Here is an 18,331-nt window from a genome sequence, read left to right as displayed (position 1 = left end):
CCGCTTGTCGCATATAGACCACTGACCATCACAGCACACGCAACTTACACGCACAACACAGCTTTGCGGGCACCGAATGAACCGGAGACCGGGCTGAGCGGTTTCTACCTAGTTGGGTGCCTACACTGCCTACTTGCTCCGCGTGTGTGTTTGCCTTGATACGGGATTTTACATGAACAAAACCAAGGTGCCTTGTTTTTCTTGTTAGTTTGTGTAAGCTCATCTCAGTCACATACATACGATCTAGTCTAGTCGCGGCTGTGGCGTTCCATCCTAAGTATCCCAGTCCCTTTTTGCTCTCATTGCGCGTCACAGCTCTCCCACTTCCCGTTGCCCCTCCTCTCTTCCGTTCTTAGCTTCGTTCTGTCAGCTAACCTCTATTTATACAACAAGTGACACCGACGGAAAAAGAGATACCAGCCTGTCCACCTCTTCAACCACAACTAGAGCAAAACCTCGATCTCATCTTCATCTCACACATGAATCAACACAACTCTCCAGACTCTGGTGGCGTCTTTGCAACCGCGGCGCCCAGCTCATCGAGTTCTAGTTCGATGAGAGCCAATGATACGACCAACGGCGAGAGGAGCAGCAATATCAGGAGAGAGATAGAAGAGATCCTCAACGAATATGGCGAAGGAAGCAATGGTAATGACAACAGCAGCGGTAATGGCAACAGAAACGAAGACTCAAGCGCAAGTATCGTGGAGAATGAGGATCAAAGCCAGCAATACACGATGAGAAGGCCACAGACACTGGGCGATGTGATGAGGGAACCGGGATCGCGCGCGCCCAATGTCATGGTTTTGGAAGCGATGTCGGAGGAAACGAGTGGCAGAAACAGGGAGGCGGCAATGGGTCCGAAGGAAGATCTTTGGTTGAGTACTGCTGATGGGTGAGTCGAGAGCTTTTTCATCGATCGTTTAGGAAATCGCATATAGGTGTTGTAACGACCAGCGCAATATTCTGCGAGCAGGTCATCTTTCTGGTATTGAGAAGGTTGTCTTTGGAGAGTCAAAATTTGTGAATTCAAGCGATGAGAATATGACTAACATGAAAAAACAAACACATAGACGTTATAATTCAACGATTATCCCACTTCGGGTGGGAGAGGCGCCTCAGGCGCAAATATTCTACGTGTGTCAAACCATCTTTCCTCAACCTTGTTTTACTTCTTATTTTACTTTATTTTATTTTTCATCAGGATAATTGACTTACCGCCTTACCGCCTGAACTCAGGTCCATAAGCATATCCTCCTAAAGGTCGAATACTTTGAGAAAGCACTCTGCGGCAACTTCAGAGAGTCAGAGACCCAGTCCATCGAGCTACCCGAAGAAGACCCTGCAATTTTTCATTACCTGATCGCCTTTTTATATGAAGGGAGATTCGAACCTATCAAGCCCGCTGCATCAGTCCTTGTCCCCGACAAACAAAAGGGAAAAGGCAAAGATGCCATGGAAACCAACGGCGGCGGCGCTGGTGGAATAGACTCAGAGAATAACAACAACTCAGACGACTCCGAGCTAGACACCGACCTGAGCGCTGCTGCGGCTCTACACCGGCGCCAGCAAAGGGAAAGACAGCGGGAATGGGATCGCACGAACGGAAAACATCCCGGCCGTCACCGGCCTAACTGCGGCTGTCCCCGCTGTGTCGTCGAACCCGGTCCCCCTTGCTGGTCTTGCTTTGCACCGCGATCACCTCTACCACCGCCCGGTATCGGGACTCCATACACCCCAACCGGAACAAGACCACCGTTCCCTCACCCTCCCGGCCCCGAATATCGCCATAGGCCCTACCCCGAACGACTTCTGCAGGGTGATGGGCCAGGAGCAGGTGCCAATAGGAGACGTCCGGGTGGTCGCGCAAGACTCGCAGCACCACCTCCACCTCCACCTCCACCGCCACCACTTGTTCCTCCTGCCACCAGTCAAACCCTACCCCCTGCGCCACCCGCTCAAGCCCCCTCATCTTCCTCTTCCAACTTCCAGCCCCCATTATCCTCAACCAACTCCACCCCCTCCCTGACAGAAGGCAACACCCGCCTCTCCACCCCCGCTGACCTGCGCACCTGGCTTCTCTGCTACGAACACACCCTCTTTGTCTACATCCTCGCCAACAAGTTTCTGCTGAATGACTTCAAGGCCGAGATCGCGCGGTACGCAATCGACATGCTCGAGAGCGCTGGGACCGACGCGGCGGTGCCGCAGGTGCTGTTCTTGTGCAAGCGGCTGTGGGAGGGCCTGCCGGCGAGCGATCCTCTACTTAAAATGGTGTTTGCTAGGGTGGGGTTTCTGCAGCCCTGGAGAAGCAGGAGCAGTGGGTATGTATATGGAAGTGGAAACAGAGACGGGGATGATGGGAACGGGGAAAGGATCAATGAAAATGGAAAGAGACGCAGGAGCGGGCATAGCGATGAGGAGGGTATGACGACTGGAAAGGAAGTGGACGAGGAGAGCGGGGACTGGTTGCATCAGAATCCGGAGATCGTGACGGCCGTGTTGGTGGAGATGGCGGCAAGGAGGGAGGAGGATTTCTACCAGACTCAGTACCAGAGTTTCGGGCTTCAAGGGCCACCTGGGATGGGTGGTTATATGAGCGGTATGGGAATGGGAATGGGCAGGATGGACGCGGGGGGCAGGTCATTGCCTAGCATGGAGAGACCATGGGCTGCCGCGGGAGCAGGCGGCGCGGGAAGACAGCCTGGTACGGCAGGAGGACTGGGGGATATGGGTGGAGGAGGACAGTTGCCGTGGATGAACAATTGGGAACCAATTAGGCCGAATACCTTGAGGCCTGGTCATACGGCACATCATCACCATTGGCAAGTTGGTGGTAGGTGAGACGAGCTGAGCGAAAGAAGAGGAGGGGGGGCGCTGATGGTCTTTGACTAAAGCGAGTAGGTGCGAAATCAAACGTATATCGGGTTAGGCAGAGAGATGCCAATGGGCGATCAAAGCGAGAGGAATCTAGCGCATACGGAGTAGGCTTAAAGTATACTCTAGTCAATTTTATCTATCCGGTGATTTCTTCCAAACTTACTCGTCATCTTTATTCGTCTTCCTCAAGCTCTCTGTGGTATACAAAAGCTTCTGCAAGTCTTGGGGACTCAAACTGATGCTTTCTTCCTCAGCCGCTTCCGTGGCCTTCAGACCACCGGGAGTCACCTTCCAGCTCGACTCGGAATCATCGAATGACAGAGCGAGGATAGAAGAAACACCGCCGTTACTGGCTTCTTCCTCCTGGGTTTCGGACGAGGTATTGGGATCAATGGACACGAGGAGCTTAGACTCGGCCTTGAGATACTCGACATCTAGCGGGTTGCCGAGGAGCGAGAGGGTTTGCGTGTGTTGGAGGGTGTTGGCGGAGGTGAGGGTATAAATCAGAAGAAGGGGGATGCTGTCATTTCCGTCAGCCGCCGATGCACATGGCCCAATATTGGAAAAAGGGATAAGTAATTTGACGTACCGTTCACAAATCACAAAGATCTGCGTCTTTTCACCCTGCTGAACATCGAAAATCCTCGTCACCGCAATTTTGGTGACCTTGTCCGCATCCTCAGCGCTCGGGAGCGCCTTCTTCACCTCCGCCAACACCGGCGCCTTACCCAGCAGCTTAGCGCTGACCCAATCCCACAAAAACAGATCGTCATCACCACCGCCGCTGATCAACACATCCCTGCGCGCCTCGGGAATGCACACTCGACTCACAAACTCGTCGTGGCCCAACAAAAAGCCCTCGATTACGTGCGCCTGCGGGATGCCCCGGCTCACGCGGATGTGCTCGTCCCTGTCGGCCGTGATGATGTACGTCCGGCCGGGGTGGCTGGGGTGCACGGCCACGGCCACCGAGGTGAGCATGGAGACGTGACCCAGCTGGAGCGTGTGCTCGAATTGCGAGGCCTGCAGGGCGGCGGCGAGCTTGGCCGCCTTCTGGCGCTCCAGGCAGCGCTTCTGGTTCTCCAGTGCCTTGAGGTTACGGAGCGTGTGCACGGTGAGCTCGTTGGCTTGCGGCTTGACAGAAAGGGATTGGGCCTTGGCGACGTCGGTGGTGGGCGGAGTAGGGATAGCGGGAGTGGCCGGGGCGGAGGGAGTGGGTTCGGGGGTAGCGACCTCGGAAGCAATGGTGGAAGCTGCAGCTGCAGCCGTTGGCTCGGAAGGCGTAAAGAGAAGAGGGAGGGAGAAGACGTCGCCGAATTTGTCGGCGGAGAGAATGGTCTTATCGTCGGGCGTAAGGGCGAGGGCGCAAGGGCGCTTGGGCATGGCTCTTTGGCTCAGCTGCTTGAGGTTTCCGGCACCATCGTGCTCAAACACCCAGATGGTCTTGTCGGACCCGGTAATGGCAACGAGATGACGGCCGTCGGTGGTGAGGTACATGCCCTGGACGAAGGGCTTCTCGAGGACAGCCTTGTTGTTCTTCGCCCATCCGCCCTCGGTCTTTTGCTTCTGCTTTTGCCGCCTGCTGCGTCTGTTCACTTCTTGGGTCTGGCTTTCAGTCTTGGTCTCAGTTTGACCTTCAGTGGTGTCCTCCTTGGATTCCTCCTTGCTCTCTTCCGAGACAGCTACCACCTCGCCATCCTCCACTTTCCTCTTCTTAGCAGGGGGGCCTTCTGGAGCGGGTAATTCTTCGGCTTCTACAATAGGAGCTGGGGTCTCGCTCTCGGCCTTCTCTCCGTTGGTCTCTTGCTGCTTGACGGGGTACTTCCATACTGAGATGGGGTTGAAGTTGGAGTCAAATGAGTGAATGTTACTTCCGCGAGCGGCAAAAACAATGCCGTAGCACACTTTGAGGACGTGGTATGGCAAAGCCATTTTGATGATGTAGGCGTTAGAGGCTGTTGGTGGTAGATATGAAATTCAATGCTGAGGACAAGCAAAGTGAGATCGAGTGCACTTGCGTCTTTGATCTTCGAGTGTGATTCTGTGAGTGCGTTAGTATACGACAATTGCTACATGAGGAAGGTGTCTACAAACTTGATATTCGGAGTTGTGATGCAGCCTCACTCCGGGTTTGGTACTAGTAGTCACTGCAATGCTTGATGAGTGAGAGTGAACTTCGAAGAAAGTCTCGAACAGACTTGGGTACTGAGCCACATGTGGCTGTACAGCAGGCGAGCCATACACTGCAGCGTCGTTTGCAGTGCCGTGAGGCTCAACTGATGCCGCTATTATTTTGACGATTTTGTACTGGGGTACCTGCCAAGACCTCACTCCAGTCGAAGTGCTTGTTTCTGACCGTCTGATTGGTCAACCCCACTCAAGCCCTAGCACCCCGACGGCAGCACGGGCCACACTCACCCCTCGCTTCCCACAGACGGATCAACCAAGTCAATTGCGCGCGCCCGAAATTTTGTCCGGCTTCCAGAATCTCTCCTCAGGTCACCATACCAACTCCAACTTCACCACCAAATCAATCAAGAGAACTCCTCTTGCCCTTAAACATCCTGCCTTCGTGCTAAAAGAAGATATGGGGGGCAAGTCTGCTAACAAGGCCGGTTACTTCGACAAGCTGAAGGGCTTGTTGGAGGATTACCGGTCCATCTTCATCGTCTCCGTCGACAATGTCAGCTCTCAGCAGATGCACGAGATCAGACAGTCCCTCCGCGGTGAGGCTGTCGTCTTGATGGGCAAGAACACCATGGTACGTCGCCCGTTGTCGCAAGAGCGTCGCGCTTCGGGAAGCCCAGAAATTAACACCCATTACAGGTTCGCCGTGCCCTCAAGACCTTCGTCGTCGACACCCCCGAGTACGAGCGTCTCCTCCCCTTCGTCAAGGGCAACGTTGGTTTCGTCTTCACCAACGGCGACCTCAAGGAGGTCCGTGACAAGATCCTCGCCAACAAGGTCGCTGCCCCCGCTCGTGCCGGTGCTATCGCCCCTGCCGATGTCTGGGTCCCCGCTGGCAACACCGGTATGGAACCCGGCAAGACCTCTTTCTTCCAGGCCCTCGGTGTCCCCACCAAGATCGCCCGTGGTACCATTGAAATCACCACCGATCTCAAGCTCGTTGAGGCTGGCGCCAAGGTCGGCCCCTCTGAGGCTACCCTGTTGAACATGCTCAACATCTCTCCCTTCACCTACGGTATGGGCATCGCTCAGGTCTACGACCAGGGCAACACCTTCCCCTCCGATGTCCTTGACATCTCTGAGGAGCAGCTCCTCAAGGCTTTCTCCACTGCCATCACCACCATTGCCAGCCTCTCGCTCGCTCTCAACTTCCCCACTCTTCCCTCCGTCATCCACTCCGTCGTCAACGCCTACAAGAAGGTTCTTGCCGTCGCTATCGAGACCGAGATCAGCTGGCCCGAGATCGAGGAGCTCAAGGATCGCATTGCCAACCCCGAGGCTTATGCTTCCGCCGCTCCCGCCGCTTCCACCGAGGCTGCCCCTGCCGCTGGCAAGGCCGAGGAGAAGGAGGAGGAGAAGGAGGAGTCTGATGAGGATGATGGCGGCTTCGGCGGTCTCTTGTGCGTATTCCCTGACAGTGCCCCTGGGTATTCGACGTTAAAGCTAACTGGTTCTCTAGCGACTAAATGTCTCTCTGACTTCTTGATTGAAGTGTTTGAGGCGTGGCAAAGTTGGTTTAGGTTGGGTAAAGAGACGAATGATCTTGGCCCTCAGCTACATAGATTACTTGCTGCTCAATTAAGCACATCAACTTGGTGGTCTCCTTCTGATGAGTCTGTTTGCAATCTTGATGAAACTGTGCGGATACATGTGAAAATGTCCTGCTTGTTTTCTCAAACCCATCAGGTTAGTTTTCACTTATTTCCACCATCCTTCCTGCTTTCCCCTTTGGAGTGTCGATGATTAGACAAAAACCAAAGAGCTTTTTAACCCTGATTATCATTGATGAAAACCCATCACAAACAACTACTTTATGAGACACTCCCAAACACCCCCGATTTTTGTTCAGCTCTACATCTATCATACACATGGGGTATACAGAGGCTAACTCTACTTTTCCAGATACATCCAGATTCTCTCAGATACCCTTCCAATAAAATCCTTGAACAACCAACCAGATTCTCGTGCCATAATTCCCAACAGTGACTTTAATGAACTCCTTTTTTACCGTGACTCCTAAGCTACAACTCCCTGAACCGCCAATACTTGCTGAGCGATCTTAATGGCCGGCTCTGGCAGCCCAGCCAGGCGAGCCACTTTCAGGGCATGACTCTGCCTGTTCATGCCTTTGCGCAACTTGTGCACATAGACAAATCCACCGCTCTCGTCCTCTTCCACATCCGTGCAATACATAACCACACCCCAATTTGCAGTCGCACTGCTCGCACCATCCTCAACCACCAACCCCTGCTCCTTCAGCATATCCCCAACCGCATGGAAATGCGTCGCAAATAACCCCCTACACTTATTCACCGTCAACAGATGATGCAGGCTCGCAAACGCCACAGCTGTGCCATCCTCCGGTGTCGTCCCCCTGCCAATCTCATCCATTATCACAAAGCTCCTCGGCGTCGCCTGCCGCAATATCGCCGCCGTCTCCATCATCTCCACCATGAAAGTGCTCTGGTCCGCATACAAGTTATCCGCCGACCCGACCCTGCTGAAGATGGCATCAACAATACCCAGCTCCGCGTAATCGGCAGGGACATAACACCCCATCTGCGCCAGGATGGTAATCAGCGCGTTCTGTCGCAGAAACGTGCTCTTACCAGCCATGTTCGGTCCGGTAATCAGCCAGATCGCACCTTGTCCGGGGGAGCCGATTAAGCAGTCGTTTTTCTGAAAGGTCATGCCTCGGGAGAGGAGGGAGGGTTCGACGGTGGGGTGGCGACCGCCTACTATGACCGTCCTCGTGCCCATCCCTTGAGAACCGTTGGTAGTGGAGGAATCGTGCAGAATGGGCCGAACGAGATTCTGCTCCGTCGCCAGCCGGGACAGCGAGGTGGCGATGTCGAGCTCGTCGAGGACGAGCGCATTGCGACGGAGTTTTATGAGCAAGGTTACCACGTTGGAGCGGAGAGAGGAGAAGAGAGCCGTCTCTTCGGAGCGAATGCGGAGCCGGACGTGGTCGAGGGATTCGCCGAGGGACGTCCAGAGAGGGTGGTGGAAGGTGCGGGTGGTCCGGGTGGTAGAGAGCGTGCGGAGGGTGGAGAGAGATTCGGGTTCTGGGACGGGTTCGGGGATGGGTTCGGTATCGGCGTCCGCAGCATCGGCGTCGGTGGTGTCAGAGATGGGGTCGGACATGCTGTTGCTGCTGCTGCTGGATGTTCTGGTGCGACGACTCGTTTCTCCCACCGCCAATCGAGCATCCCTCCCTCGAACGACACAAACATGGCCCAATCCGGTTTTCCAATTCAGCGTAAGCGATGGCGCCGCATACTTTGCGCGGAACTCCTCGGTGAGCTTCTCCTTTTGTTCCTGCAGCGATCTGAGTTCCGCGTGGAGCTTAGCCAGGGCCCTGTTGGCTTTGGGCTTCATGATCCAGACCTGGTTGTCTTCGCCGTAGTAATTTCGCAGACTTATTTTCCTGTTGTCTTTTGACAGATCCTTTTCCTGTTGATTTCGGTTTTGGGTCAGCTCCGCCCTAGCCCTATTACTCTTAGCCGTAGCTCCCTTGGGCAAAAGCGCCCGCCCATCCTCCTCTGTCCCTTCGTCCTTGACGATCTCCTGTGCGAGAGCAAGCATCTCGCCCGTCTCGCTATCTTCGAGCTGGTGTTGCTGGACGAGCCCTTCCTCGTCGATGGCGTCCCAGATCCGCTTGGCGAGCTTAAGGGGTTGCTCGAGGCTTATACGTTCGATCAGCTTGGTTAGGCAATCATCTTCTTCTGGGTTATTATCTTCGGAGGAAATGGTGGACTTTAGGTGGTTGACGATGTCCTCGGTGGCCTTGATGGTGCTGGCGAGCCGGAGGAGATCGTCGGCGTCACCGCGGTTGAGAGCGAATTTTTGGACGAGACGTTGAGTGTCGTGGGATCGATGGAGGAGGACCGTGATGGCGTCGCTGAGATCTGGGTTCGAGATGAAGCGGGTTATGAGATCGAGACGGGAGTTTATCACCGAAAGGGACGTTGAAGGGGCGCCTAAATCGGTCAGTGATTTTATCTATCGACATAGGCACAAAGCGGTAAAAGGGATAGCTTACTGAGCCACTCATTAAGCAGTCTTGCACCACTCTTGGTCACTGTCCTTCTGATGGCATGTAACAAGCTTCCCGCGAAGAAGCCTTCCCTCATGGTTTTCTTGATCTCCAGAGATCGCATGCTGTTTTTGTCGATAGTCATAATTTGCATGTTGTCGTGGCGTATTGGCGGCTGAAGTTTCATGCTCAAGCCTTGAAGTCGGTCTGTAACATAGTGAAGCAAGACGTTGCCTGCCTTGATCTCATCGTCCGTGAACCTGATTACTGTTTCTGTAGGTATTTTTGCGTCCAGCATCGGCGCCCAGTCCTTGAGGGTTTGTATATTCTCGCCTTGGGGTGAGTAGGTAACGGGATATCTCTCCTCGTTCAGGACGGACAAGATATCGTGACCTTCGGCAGACTCAAGGGACTTGTCGAGGACTATTTCTCGCGGAGATACCCGCAAGAGAACACTGCCCAAGGATATAAGACTCGTCTGCTGGGTGTAGAAGTTGCCCGTGGATAAGTCTAGCCATGCTAAACCTACAAGGGACTCCTTCTTTTGCTCTGTTTCAGAGTTCAAGGCTTCTTGAAAACTCGAGCTTCCTTCCAACGAATTGGAAGGCAGATGTATGGCCATAATGTAGTTGTTGGCGTACGGGTCCATGAAGTTCTCGTCGATCAGAGTGCCCGGGGTGACGATGCGAGTCACTCTGCGATTGTGCATCAAACCACCCGATTTGATCTGCTCTGAAGGGGAATTTCTGTACTCCTCCGCTATGGCTACATGGCGATTCAGGTCTTCGACTAAGACTTTAAGGTAACGGTCAAGTTGGAAGAAAGGAAACCCAGCCTAAAAGAAGGTTCATGATCAGAACAAAGTGCAAATAGGGGGAGTAACTTGGAGCTGACTTGGGAGCAAAGACATAGTAGACACACATGAACACAACGACAGACGGAGAGGATTTACCATTGAGACAGGACCGCCGCTCGTTTTCTTTTGTGAGACTTTGAGGTTCAGAAGCGGGCCGACCTCCTCCGCATGCTCAAAGTACATCTCGTAGAAGCTCCCTACGCGCGTTAGCAACACGCAGTTGTCAAACTTTTGCATATTGTGGCGATGCTGTTGGATTACTGATGGGTAAGCTGGTTCTTGGTCTTCCTGCTGCGGTGGCGGGAAAGACTCGTCGGGAAGGAGGGCGCCCTGAGGGATCTCCTTCAACCTGACGGTCCTCGTCTTGTCTCTTTTACGCTGTGTTGATGGCTCATTCTGCTCTACCTCGGCTGCCTCTTCTGTTGCTTCTTTTACGGGCAGGAGAGCCTCGTCGAGCATAGCAACTGGCGTAGTGGATGAATCGTCTAACTTGACAATCCTCCGCCTGCCCCGTTTACTCTTACCAGAGTCTATGTCCTCGTTTGGCTTTATATCTCTCTGAGCATCCAGGATCGGATCCGAGGTTAGAGTAGTCTGAGACACGGGCAGCTGATCCAGCTGCAAAATCGTCCTTTTGATCCTTTTGCGGCGAGTCGTCGAGGTGCCTTCTTCCTGGACTGACTCCTCCACCACTAGAAGAGGGCCGTTGACGGCGGTTTCAACGACGGGCGGAAGGGGCAGATCGTTCAACTGCACAACGGTCCGGGTCTTTTTACCGCGAATCTGAAGCTGAAACAGTCGAGGACAACACGGCGTGATGTCGATGACGGGCCGGGCGGGGACGACAAATAGCACGCTGGAGGAGGGTCTAGACCCGGCGGAAGTGAGCGAGGTCTGAGTGGTCACATATCTACCGACACCGACAGCACCACGACCACGTCCAACAGTGGCGGCAGCGGTTCGAATGTTATTGACAACGCATGGGCGACAACTGCTGTGGCCGAGAGACGCTATCCAGCGGCGCGGAACCTGTTTTGGGCGCGGGGGAAGCATCAAAATCCGGCGTTTATGGCCTGTTGCCTTTCGACGGTTCCTGGTTGGGCCTTGACATGCGATGACAGGAAACGTGCGGTACTGATGCGACCAAGTATGGCAGATGTGCACAGAATGGCGCGCAGTTCCGAATATTTTTCACTGTTCCTGCCGTAAAGGTCCGCGATCAACGTGACGAAGCGTGATCAATGTCGTGAGGCGTGGCGGTTGTAGAAGGGGGGGAAATGGTGACCAAAAAATGACAAAAATGGCATGGAAATCATCATCAATCAGGTGCAAATGGCCGAAAATGGACTTCTGCAACACCTGGCAGTTGATTATATTCTTGGCAGGCATTTTGCGGGTGGGCCGTGGGGCGCCCTGCTGTCGTGCGGGAATGCGGCAACTGGGAAACTGAAAGCCCCCTGCAAAGGGAAAGTGGGGACAATTGTTTCTCCTCTGCCGTCCACCTCACCCCGCTCGGACCCGACGCCAGCGCGCCATGGCTCCAACGCCCATCCCATCCCGCAACCCAAGGTTGTCGCTTCTCCCAGTTTGTACATACACATCCATGCAGAGGCAGAAAAGCTGGGTATAATGCTTGTGCTGGGACAATCCTTGGCTGTGCCTGAAAACCATTCGGAGATTGCTGGAGAAGACCTGGAAGCTTCCTGATTGCAGGGTATGGGGCTGATACGGACGAGGACGATATCCCGGCACTAGGCACTAACAAACAGTCCGCCGAAAAAGGCAACAACGGGAACGACTAACACCGACAACCCGATCTCGGGTCTCTGACAACCCCGCGGTCAACAACGCTAGCAGCAGCGAAGTGAACATGGAGACTTCGCAGCGCAACATCGTCTCTTTCCAATCTGGTCGCGACTTATACCGATTTTGAGCGACGTGGTCTGGGGAACCTGGTTGCGTGTTGCCAGTCAAGTGGAATGCATGCCGATAATGTTGCTTTGATATCGGGCATCGCGAGACAATCACTCGGCGATAATAAATGGGGAATGCGCGAACACGGGACGGGAGGGCTCTGGGGTCATGATGATTTGCCCTTCCCCGGTTTGTTTTCTGTGCTTTTTGCCTCTCCCGGAATCCGCTCCCGCAAGACCTGGTCACGATATAACCCGACTGACTGGGAAGATTCCACTTTTTGCCAGACCGATTCCTTCCATGTGGCATTCAACGACAGCTCATCAGCCCATCTGCCAGCACAATCAGAAGGTCCACCGTCAAACTGAGGAGGAGGAGGGAATTACATACCCGATTCGTGCTCGGGAAGAAGGGCCTTCACAAGACGTCTCGCATTACCATTTTCCGGTTCACTTGTTCATCCGGGGTCCAGTTCTCACTGACACAAACGGCCATTTCGCTGGTAGACACCCGTAACAGGACGCAACGAAGCGAAACGGATTCAGCGAGATTGGACAAACGCGCAGGCTACACCCGCGCGCACCTTACATTAGTACTGAACACGTCCGAGACTCTGGGCCACCCGCGCCCCGTCCAGTGCGGTGATCAGAGTGCTTCAGGTCTCGCGTTATTAAGCGATGCCATGCTTTACCGATCAATGATCTGTTTCGCCTTTGTTGATGATGATGATGATGATGATAAGGACAGGACACCAACGGACGAAACGACGGCTTGGAACGGGTGACAAAGGAAATTGCGGGAAGGATGTCGTGCCTCGTCTTTGATTACATACTACGCTTACCAGTGGTGATTACGGCCATTGACACCAGCAGGACGGTCACGGCTGAATCCATGATCCGACTAGACCAGCCTTGACCACCAGAGACAGTCCAGGTGTCTTGCAGTGGTTTTTCGTTTCCAGTTCCAGTACTGGATGGTGCGTTGTTGATGACGCTCAGATCTCGCAACGATCTAGACGCTGCAACCAAACGGCGATCTGTTCCAAAGGACGATGATGTGTGCGGACGGACTCCTACCAACAGCAAAGATAACGAGTTGTAAACGGCCAGACCAACAACGCCAACGAGAACCGAGACAACGTGTCAGCCGAAACTGGGAACCGGACGGGAGTCAAGCGTAGATTATGAATCCAATGATAGGGATCGAGTGGAAATGTTATTTGATGCTCATCACCATGGGAGTCCGAGTAAAGGAGAAACCCAAAGGCCGGGGAGGGGTGCCGGGATGAGGCCCGGTATGCACTGCTGCCACTGCAATGCCCGCGTCTGACTGGCATGATTCAAGTGTGGCCCGATTGTGCCCCTCGGCCTGGCTGTGAATGGTTGGGCCTCGGTGGCTACTGGTCGGCAAGTAATCGGCATCGACCGATGTTTGCCCATGTTGACCCCATGTTGTACCAGTTCTGCCACCATTTCCAGCCTTGCCGAACCCTTTCTCAGACCATTTTCATCAGCTCCGCCCGCCAATCCTAGCGACCCCCGTCCACCACACCTTATCTCCTACCCTATTCTCGGCTCCTTGCGAGCGCTCTTTTTTGTGCCAGTTAGCTCCGTTGGTAGCAGTCATAGCGGTGATAGCGTCCCAAAGAGGCCCCCCAATCCTAGCAATAACGCAGTCTCTCCCTCGGGCCTGGGCACTCGGCTAGAACTCCCTCTCCCTCTTTCAGGACTGGGCCTTCACTCCACCATCTGCACCAGCAACATCATGGCCAAACAGACTTGCTCTCGCCCGCCTGTCACCCCCCTTTTTCCAAGTTCAAATCCCGGAAAAGGAAGGAAAAAAATATGATGAGCCCTCAAAATAACATGAACCCACTTAACCCAGCATGCGCGTCGTAGGTGGCCGCCAGGGTCCAGGATGCGGCCCGAGGGACGTCTAAGTCATGATTGTTACCAACCATCAGGTGTAGTCAGTCAGCCTGCTTTATAAATCAGACCTCCTTTCCTTCCCCACCCTCCGTAAGGCTTCACCCAAGACTATTTATGTTTGTTTAACTTGGTCAATTCTTTTGTATTCCTGGTGCAAGGTTATTCTATAAGATCAGCTGTCCATAACATTCCGCCAACGATCTACGAGACATCCCTTGGTATTAATAAGCCACCTCTATCATTACCAAACATCGCCTCAGCCACCCCAATATATCTATCTATATCACCAACAACCTGGGAAACCAGTACCTCAAACGAGCAAAACATCGCTTGGAGACATTCAACAAACATTTGCACATATACTCACAACTCGAATATTAATCGATGGCGGCACCGATGCCGCATCCGTACCAAGCCCACGTTCCGGCAACACCTCCGCCGGAGCAGCCGTTGTTCAGCAAGGGCCCAGTGTTTCCCGATATGTCCACGACAACACCCTCAACAACATCTCGACAACAAGCCTTCTTCAACATGTTTGCCGCACATGCCCAACAAGTGCGGGAACAGCAACGACAAAAGCAACGAGAGCAAGATGCGCAGCAACAACAGCAACAGCAGCAGCAGCCAACCCCTGCATCCTCCCGGCAGTCCAGCAGCAGCGCTCCCGTACCACAATCATCACCATCACAGACACAGACAAATCTCCCATTTGGCATGAAGACGACATCCCCAGCAGATTCAACACAACAACAACAACAAGCAACCACGACAATCCCCACTCTGGATCCCAAATACCTCGCCATGGCCTCGCGCATCGCCGCCTACTACCAACAACGCTGCCAAGCCATCGCCAACTTCCAGCAGCAACGGTGCCAGCAGTGGGCCAACATGCAGCGCGCCAAGTGCCAGGAGATGATGCAGGCCACCATGTTGGTGGTAGCCTGGTATATTCGCGATCGGATCGAACGGCGGCGGCGGAAACAGAAGAGGGTGTTTAAACGCGGGTTGGAGCAGAGGGAGAGGCAGCGCGCCCTACGGGGAGGAGGAGGAGGAAGAGGAGGAGAAAAGGTGACCAAGGGGGAGGTGGTACGGACGTGGGTTTTGGATGTGCCTATTGGAGTTTTGCCACCTTCTTCTTCCTCTTCTTCTTCTTCTCCTGCTGCTGCCGCTTTTACCACACCCACGGCGACGGCAACAGAAAAGGGAAAAGTACCAGTACCCGTACCCCAGCCATCACCAGAAGTCCACGACCCTCTTCAAGACCAAGCCGAAGCCATCTTTGCTCTGGGCGGCAACGAGGTTGAGTTGCCAGAAACCAAGACCGAAGACAAAGATTCACAGCTGTTCACCATCGCGGACAACCTGATCAAGTCACAGCTGGCTAGAATCGACATTCCGCTTTTGGGGGTGCTCAACCTAGACGAGAGCGACAGCGAGGAGAGTTCGGAGGAGGAGTACTTTGAAGAAGATGAGTACGAGGACGACTATGAAGGCGAAGAGTATGAAGAAGAAGAAGAAGGAGAGGAAGAAGAAGGATATGGAGAGGGAGAAGATGGAGAGGAGAACGCGGAGTATGAATGCTTTGGCCCCGGCGTATATGGGAACACGGGCAATCTGGGGCCTAAGGTGAAGGTGACTGCTGTTCCTTCTTCCTCTCAACATCAGCAAGAGCAGCAGCGTACAAAGGTGGAAGATGCTGTTGTTATGTCGCCAGAGGGGATGGGGTCGGAGGAGGTCCAGTTGGGTACGACGGGGTCAGGGAGCGCGGGGCGGAAGAGAGGTGCGAGCGAGATTTCGTGAAGCATGTCGTCTTGTGCTAGACTCTCTCTTCGGTTTGTTCTTTCCAATCTTTCTTCTTCTTGTTCATTATCGTGTGTTACGGTGGAAGACATGTTTGATGGATGGGTTACTATATAGAGACATGGACTGGGGCAATATGGGTTTGTTTCTTTTTGGGAGGAATTTTGATAGCCAACTCAGTCGGTCGGTCGGTCGGTTTGTTTTTGGGGTCCGATTTGGTACGGTGAAGGGAAAGGGGTAACACCGGGGCGTTTTTGGGTAACGGGTCATGGTCACGGCGACGGTCGCGGTTCATTTGTCGGTCGGGGCGGCGGCGTTGATTCCGGGGTCTCACGGTTCACACACACACATAACACACAACACCTTTTCTTTCGTACATTGCTTGGATGATAGCGTAGCATACATCAGCCTACATACCTCTCTTTACCTTACCTCACCTTTCATCTGCACATAGCAGCAATGCAATACTCTACTTGATGCACACATACACAAAACCCAGTCGCGACGAAAATTATCTCGTTGGTGATCTCCAATAATGATGGTGTTGTGGTGTCTTGTGATAGGTGGTACTACCCCCATTTCCCCCATCCTCGCAACAGAAAAAAAGTAAATTGCATGGTAACACGGACCGCCCCTGTAGTCAATTGAACTCGAGTGACCGAGTCCGTAGACTAGTCGTGGTATGCCTGCCGGAACAACAGGACGGCAGAACGGGTTATTCGATGTCGGTGGCGTGGTGGTGATACAGACAGAAGCATCTGCATACACACTACACACGACGAGCGAGGTGAAACACATACAAGACAAAGCCAAATAAGACAGACGAGACAGGCAGCATGCAGAACCCTTCTAGACCCCCCTTTATCTTATTCTTTTATTTTTTGGTTGAATTAAATTGCAGCTTTCTTGCCTTTTCTCTGTTTGGTCATCATCTGTTGGTTGTTAAGTCTCACAAGAACATTAATGACAGGACAATGAGACAAGACATCAATACAACAACGACTTCGATGGTTTGTGTCCGGGTTTGGAACCGACACGCAAACCCAAAGACATCGATCTGTGTTTGATGAGGGCGACTTGGCGATCATGAGCCGTTTTCCGAAAGCTTGACGTACAGGTGACTTGGGCATAATCATTCTCTCTCTCTCTCTCTTTCTCTCTGTGCGTGTATGTGTCAGATGCTGTCAAGGTTCCATTCTATGTCTTAGTTGTCTGATCTTTGTTCCGAGATATCTACAATCAAAACCACCTTGACAGAAATGGGGGCCAAGCGCTTCGCGGATTACCTGTTTGTACATCTCTGCCGGCATGCATTTTGTTAGCGTGGTACCGCCACCTCGCAGAATTTGACTGGTTGGCGGCGGGCATACCAACCGTAGGTTCTCTGTAGGAGAACCAAAGTTATCGCCACATGCAATTTTACCGCGCTGACAAAGTAGTGTAAATACTGGCAGAGGTGTGAAGAGAAAAGGCGAGACTTGAGGAAATACGACCCGGCGGAGGCGTATCTGATTCGCTATTTCAGATTGGAGGACGGATGGACGCTATTGCAAGCAAGTTCGCAAACTTTACCTTAAAGATGTAAAAAGAAAAGAACCAGAAGAAAGACAAGATCATGTAGTTCAGATTCGGCCAAATCGAGGCCTGGAAAGTGTAGTGTGTTTCACGATGTATGGTCGGCCAACGCGGTTGCTGAAACGGGACGGGAACTGTTGACGGCTAGGCATGTTGTCGTGGTTCCTCGTCGTTTGAAGGAAAAGGATCGACCGACATGCGTGTAATGCGTGTAATGCATTGACATGATTTCGAAACTTTCCAGAGATGTTGGGGTCCAAATTGGCTGTTGCTGTACAAGACGCTGTTGCACTTCAGTCACTTCATCTTTCTGCTGCAGAGTGCAGGTTGGAAGGAAGGAAGAAGAATGGGGTTAACTGCCCAGCCGCAGGCGGATCAAATCATTCAAGTCAGCCCAGGGCAGGGATCCAATGGTGAACATGCCCGTGAGTAGGTAGGTGACTTCCATCCTCCCCGCATTGCGTCGGGTTTGTCCCCAGACCCCTTCCCTTTGCCCCCCGTGTACTTACTTGCTGTTTTTCTGGTGTTTCAGGCGTGGCTTGCAGTGGATCTACCCCGGCCACAACCTGAACCCTCAGCCCTGACAGCACAAACGAGCAGGAACAGCTCAGCACCTGCGCACTACCCTAGGCGGGCGGGGATTTGACACACCACCACCGCTCCGGCCCTGACTCCCCCTCCCTCCCTGACCACCTCAGCAGCCCGACCTCCTCCCCAGGCTTGCACTAGGACAGAACCACCTACCTCGGGGCCAGCCAGCTGCCAGCCTGCCATTCAGCGCTTCGCCTGGACAGCGATGGAAGGAAACATTAGGTTGGCAAGAGCAAGGACTGGATCCGAGAACCAACCCCCCGTTGGTCAGTCCCGCCGTCAGTCCTCTTGCAAGTTTGCAAGAGTGGAAGCATTTCTTCGTTTCCTCCCACTCCTAGACCTAGTTGCTCCTTCTGCTGCTCCTCCTCCCATCATCATCATCCTCCTCCTTCTCGACCCTCGACCCGCGATTAACCCCTCCCCCCCCGCTAGACTTGTTCGCTGGCCTCGCGAGCCGAAACCATACGATACCAATACCAATACCGTCCATTCCAGTTGGCTCCAATGTGTACACCAGTTTCGTTAGTTTCGTCAGAGATATAGCCAAACAGACAGACGCTTTAA

At 53.4% G+C, this 18,331-nt stretch overlaps 6 protein-coding genes across 6 annotated transcripts; 4 read left to right on the top strand and 2 right to left on the bottom strand.

Annotated features, from left to right (window-relative positions):
* Positions 1–479: 479 nt before the first annotated feature.
* On the top strand, positions 480–2,844 carry NEUTE1DRAFT_125817 (uncharacterized protein; the record flags this gene model as incomplete). The annotated part of the gene is made up of 3 exons (XM_009857647.1): positions 480–895; positions 1,074–1,137; positions 1,240–2,844. 3 exons carry the CDS (start codon positions 480–482, stop codon positions 2,842–2,844), a joined length of 2,085 nt encoding a protein of 694 aa, XP_009855949.1.
* Positions 2,845–2,971: 127 nt separating this feature from the next.
* NEUTE1DRAFT_125816 (uncharacterized protein) lies at positions 2,972–4,812 on the bottom strand (the record flags this gene model as incomplete). The annotated part of the gene is made up of 2 exons (XM_009857646.1): positions 2,972–3,400; positions 3,470–4,812. 2 exons carry the CDS (start codon positions 4,810–4,812, stop codon positions 3,040–3,042), a joined length of 1,704 nt encoding a protein of 567 aa, XP_009855948.1.
* A 565-nt stretch (positions 4,813–5,377) lies between these two features.
* NEUTE1DRAFT_118722 (60S acidic ribosomal protein P0) lies at positions 5,378–6,573 on the top strand (the record flags this gene model as incomplete). Its single annotated transcript, XM_009857645.1, has 3 exons — positions 5,378–5,641; positions 5,707–6,467; positions 6,532–6,573. 3 exons carry the CDS (start codon positions 5,468–5,470, stop codon positions 6,551–6,553), a joined length of 957 nt encoding a protein of 318 aa, XP_009855947.1.
* Positions 6,574–6,953: 380 nt separating this feature from the next.
* Positions 6,954–11,012, bottom strand: NEUTE1DRAFT_71749 (uncharacterized protein; the record flags this gene model as incomplete). Its single annotated transcript, XM_009857644.1, has 4 exons — positions 6,954–9,047; positions 9,110–9,436; positions 9,629–9,938; positions 10,056–11,012. The coding sequence occupies 4 exons, from the start codon at positions 11,010–11,012 to the stop codon at positions 7,084–7,086; spliced, it is 3,558 nt and encodes a 1,185-aa protein (XP_009855946.1).
* A 1,032-nt stretch (positions 11,013–12,044) lies between these two features.
* NEUTE1DRAFT_105296 (uncharacterized protein) lies at positions 12,045–12,788 on the top strand (the record flags this gene model as incomplete). Its single annotated transcript, XM_009857643.1, has 2 exons — positions 12,045–12,320; positions 12,621–12,788. 2 exons carry the CDS (start codon positions 12,045–12,047, stop codon positions 12,786–12,788), a joined length of 444 nt encoding a protein of 147 aa, XP_009855945.1.
* A 1,117-nt stretch (positions 12,789–13,905) lies between these two features.
* NEUTE1DRAFT_118721 (uncharacterized protein) lies at positions 13,906–16,090 on the top strand (the record flags this gene model as incomplete). The annotated part of the gene is made up of 1 exon (XM_009857642.1): positions 13,906–16,090. One exon carries the CDS (start codon positions 14,186–14,188, stop codon positions 15,599–15,601), a length of 1,416 nt encoding a protein of 471 aa, XP_009855944.1.
* Positions 16,091–18,331: the final 2,241 nt, after the last annotated feature.

The sequence above is a fragment of the Neurospora tetrasperma genome, assembly GCF_000213175.1.
Source record: "Neurospora tetrasperma FGSC 2508 unplaced genomic scaffold NEUTE1scaffold_81, whole genome shotgun sequence".
Taxonomy (NCBI): Eukaryota; Fungi; Ascomycota; class Sordariomycetes; order Sordariales; family Sordariaceae; genus Neurospora; species Neurospora tetrasperma.
The sequence above is the reverse complement of the archived record's forward strand: the minus strand, read 5'-3'. Positions and strand labels throughout refer to the sequence as shown.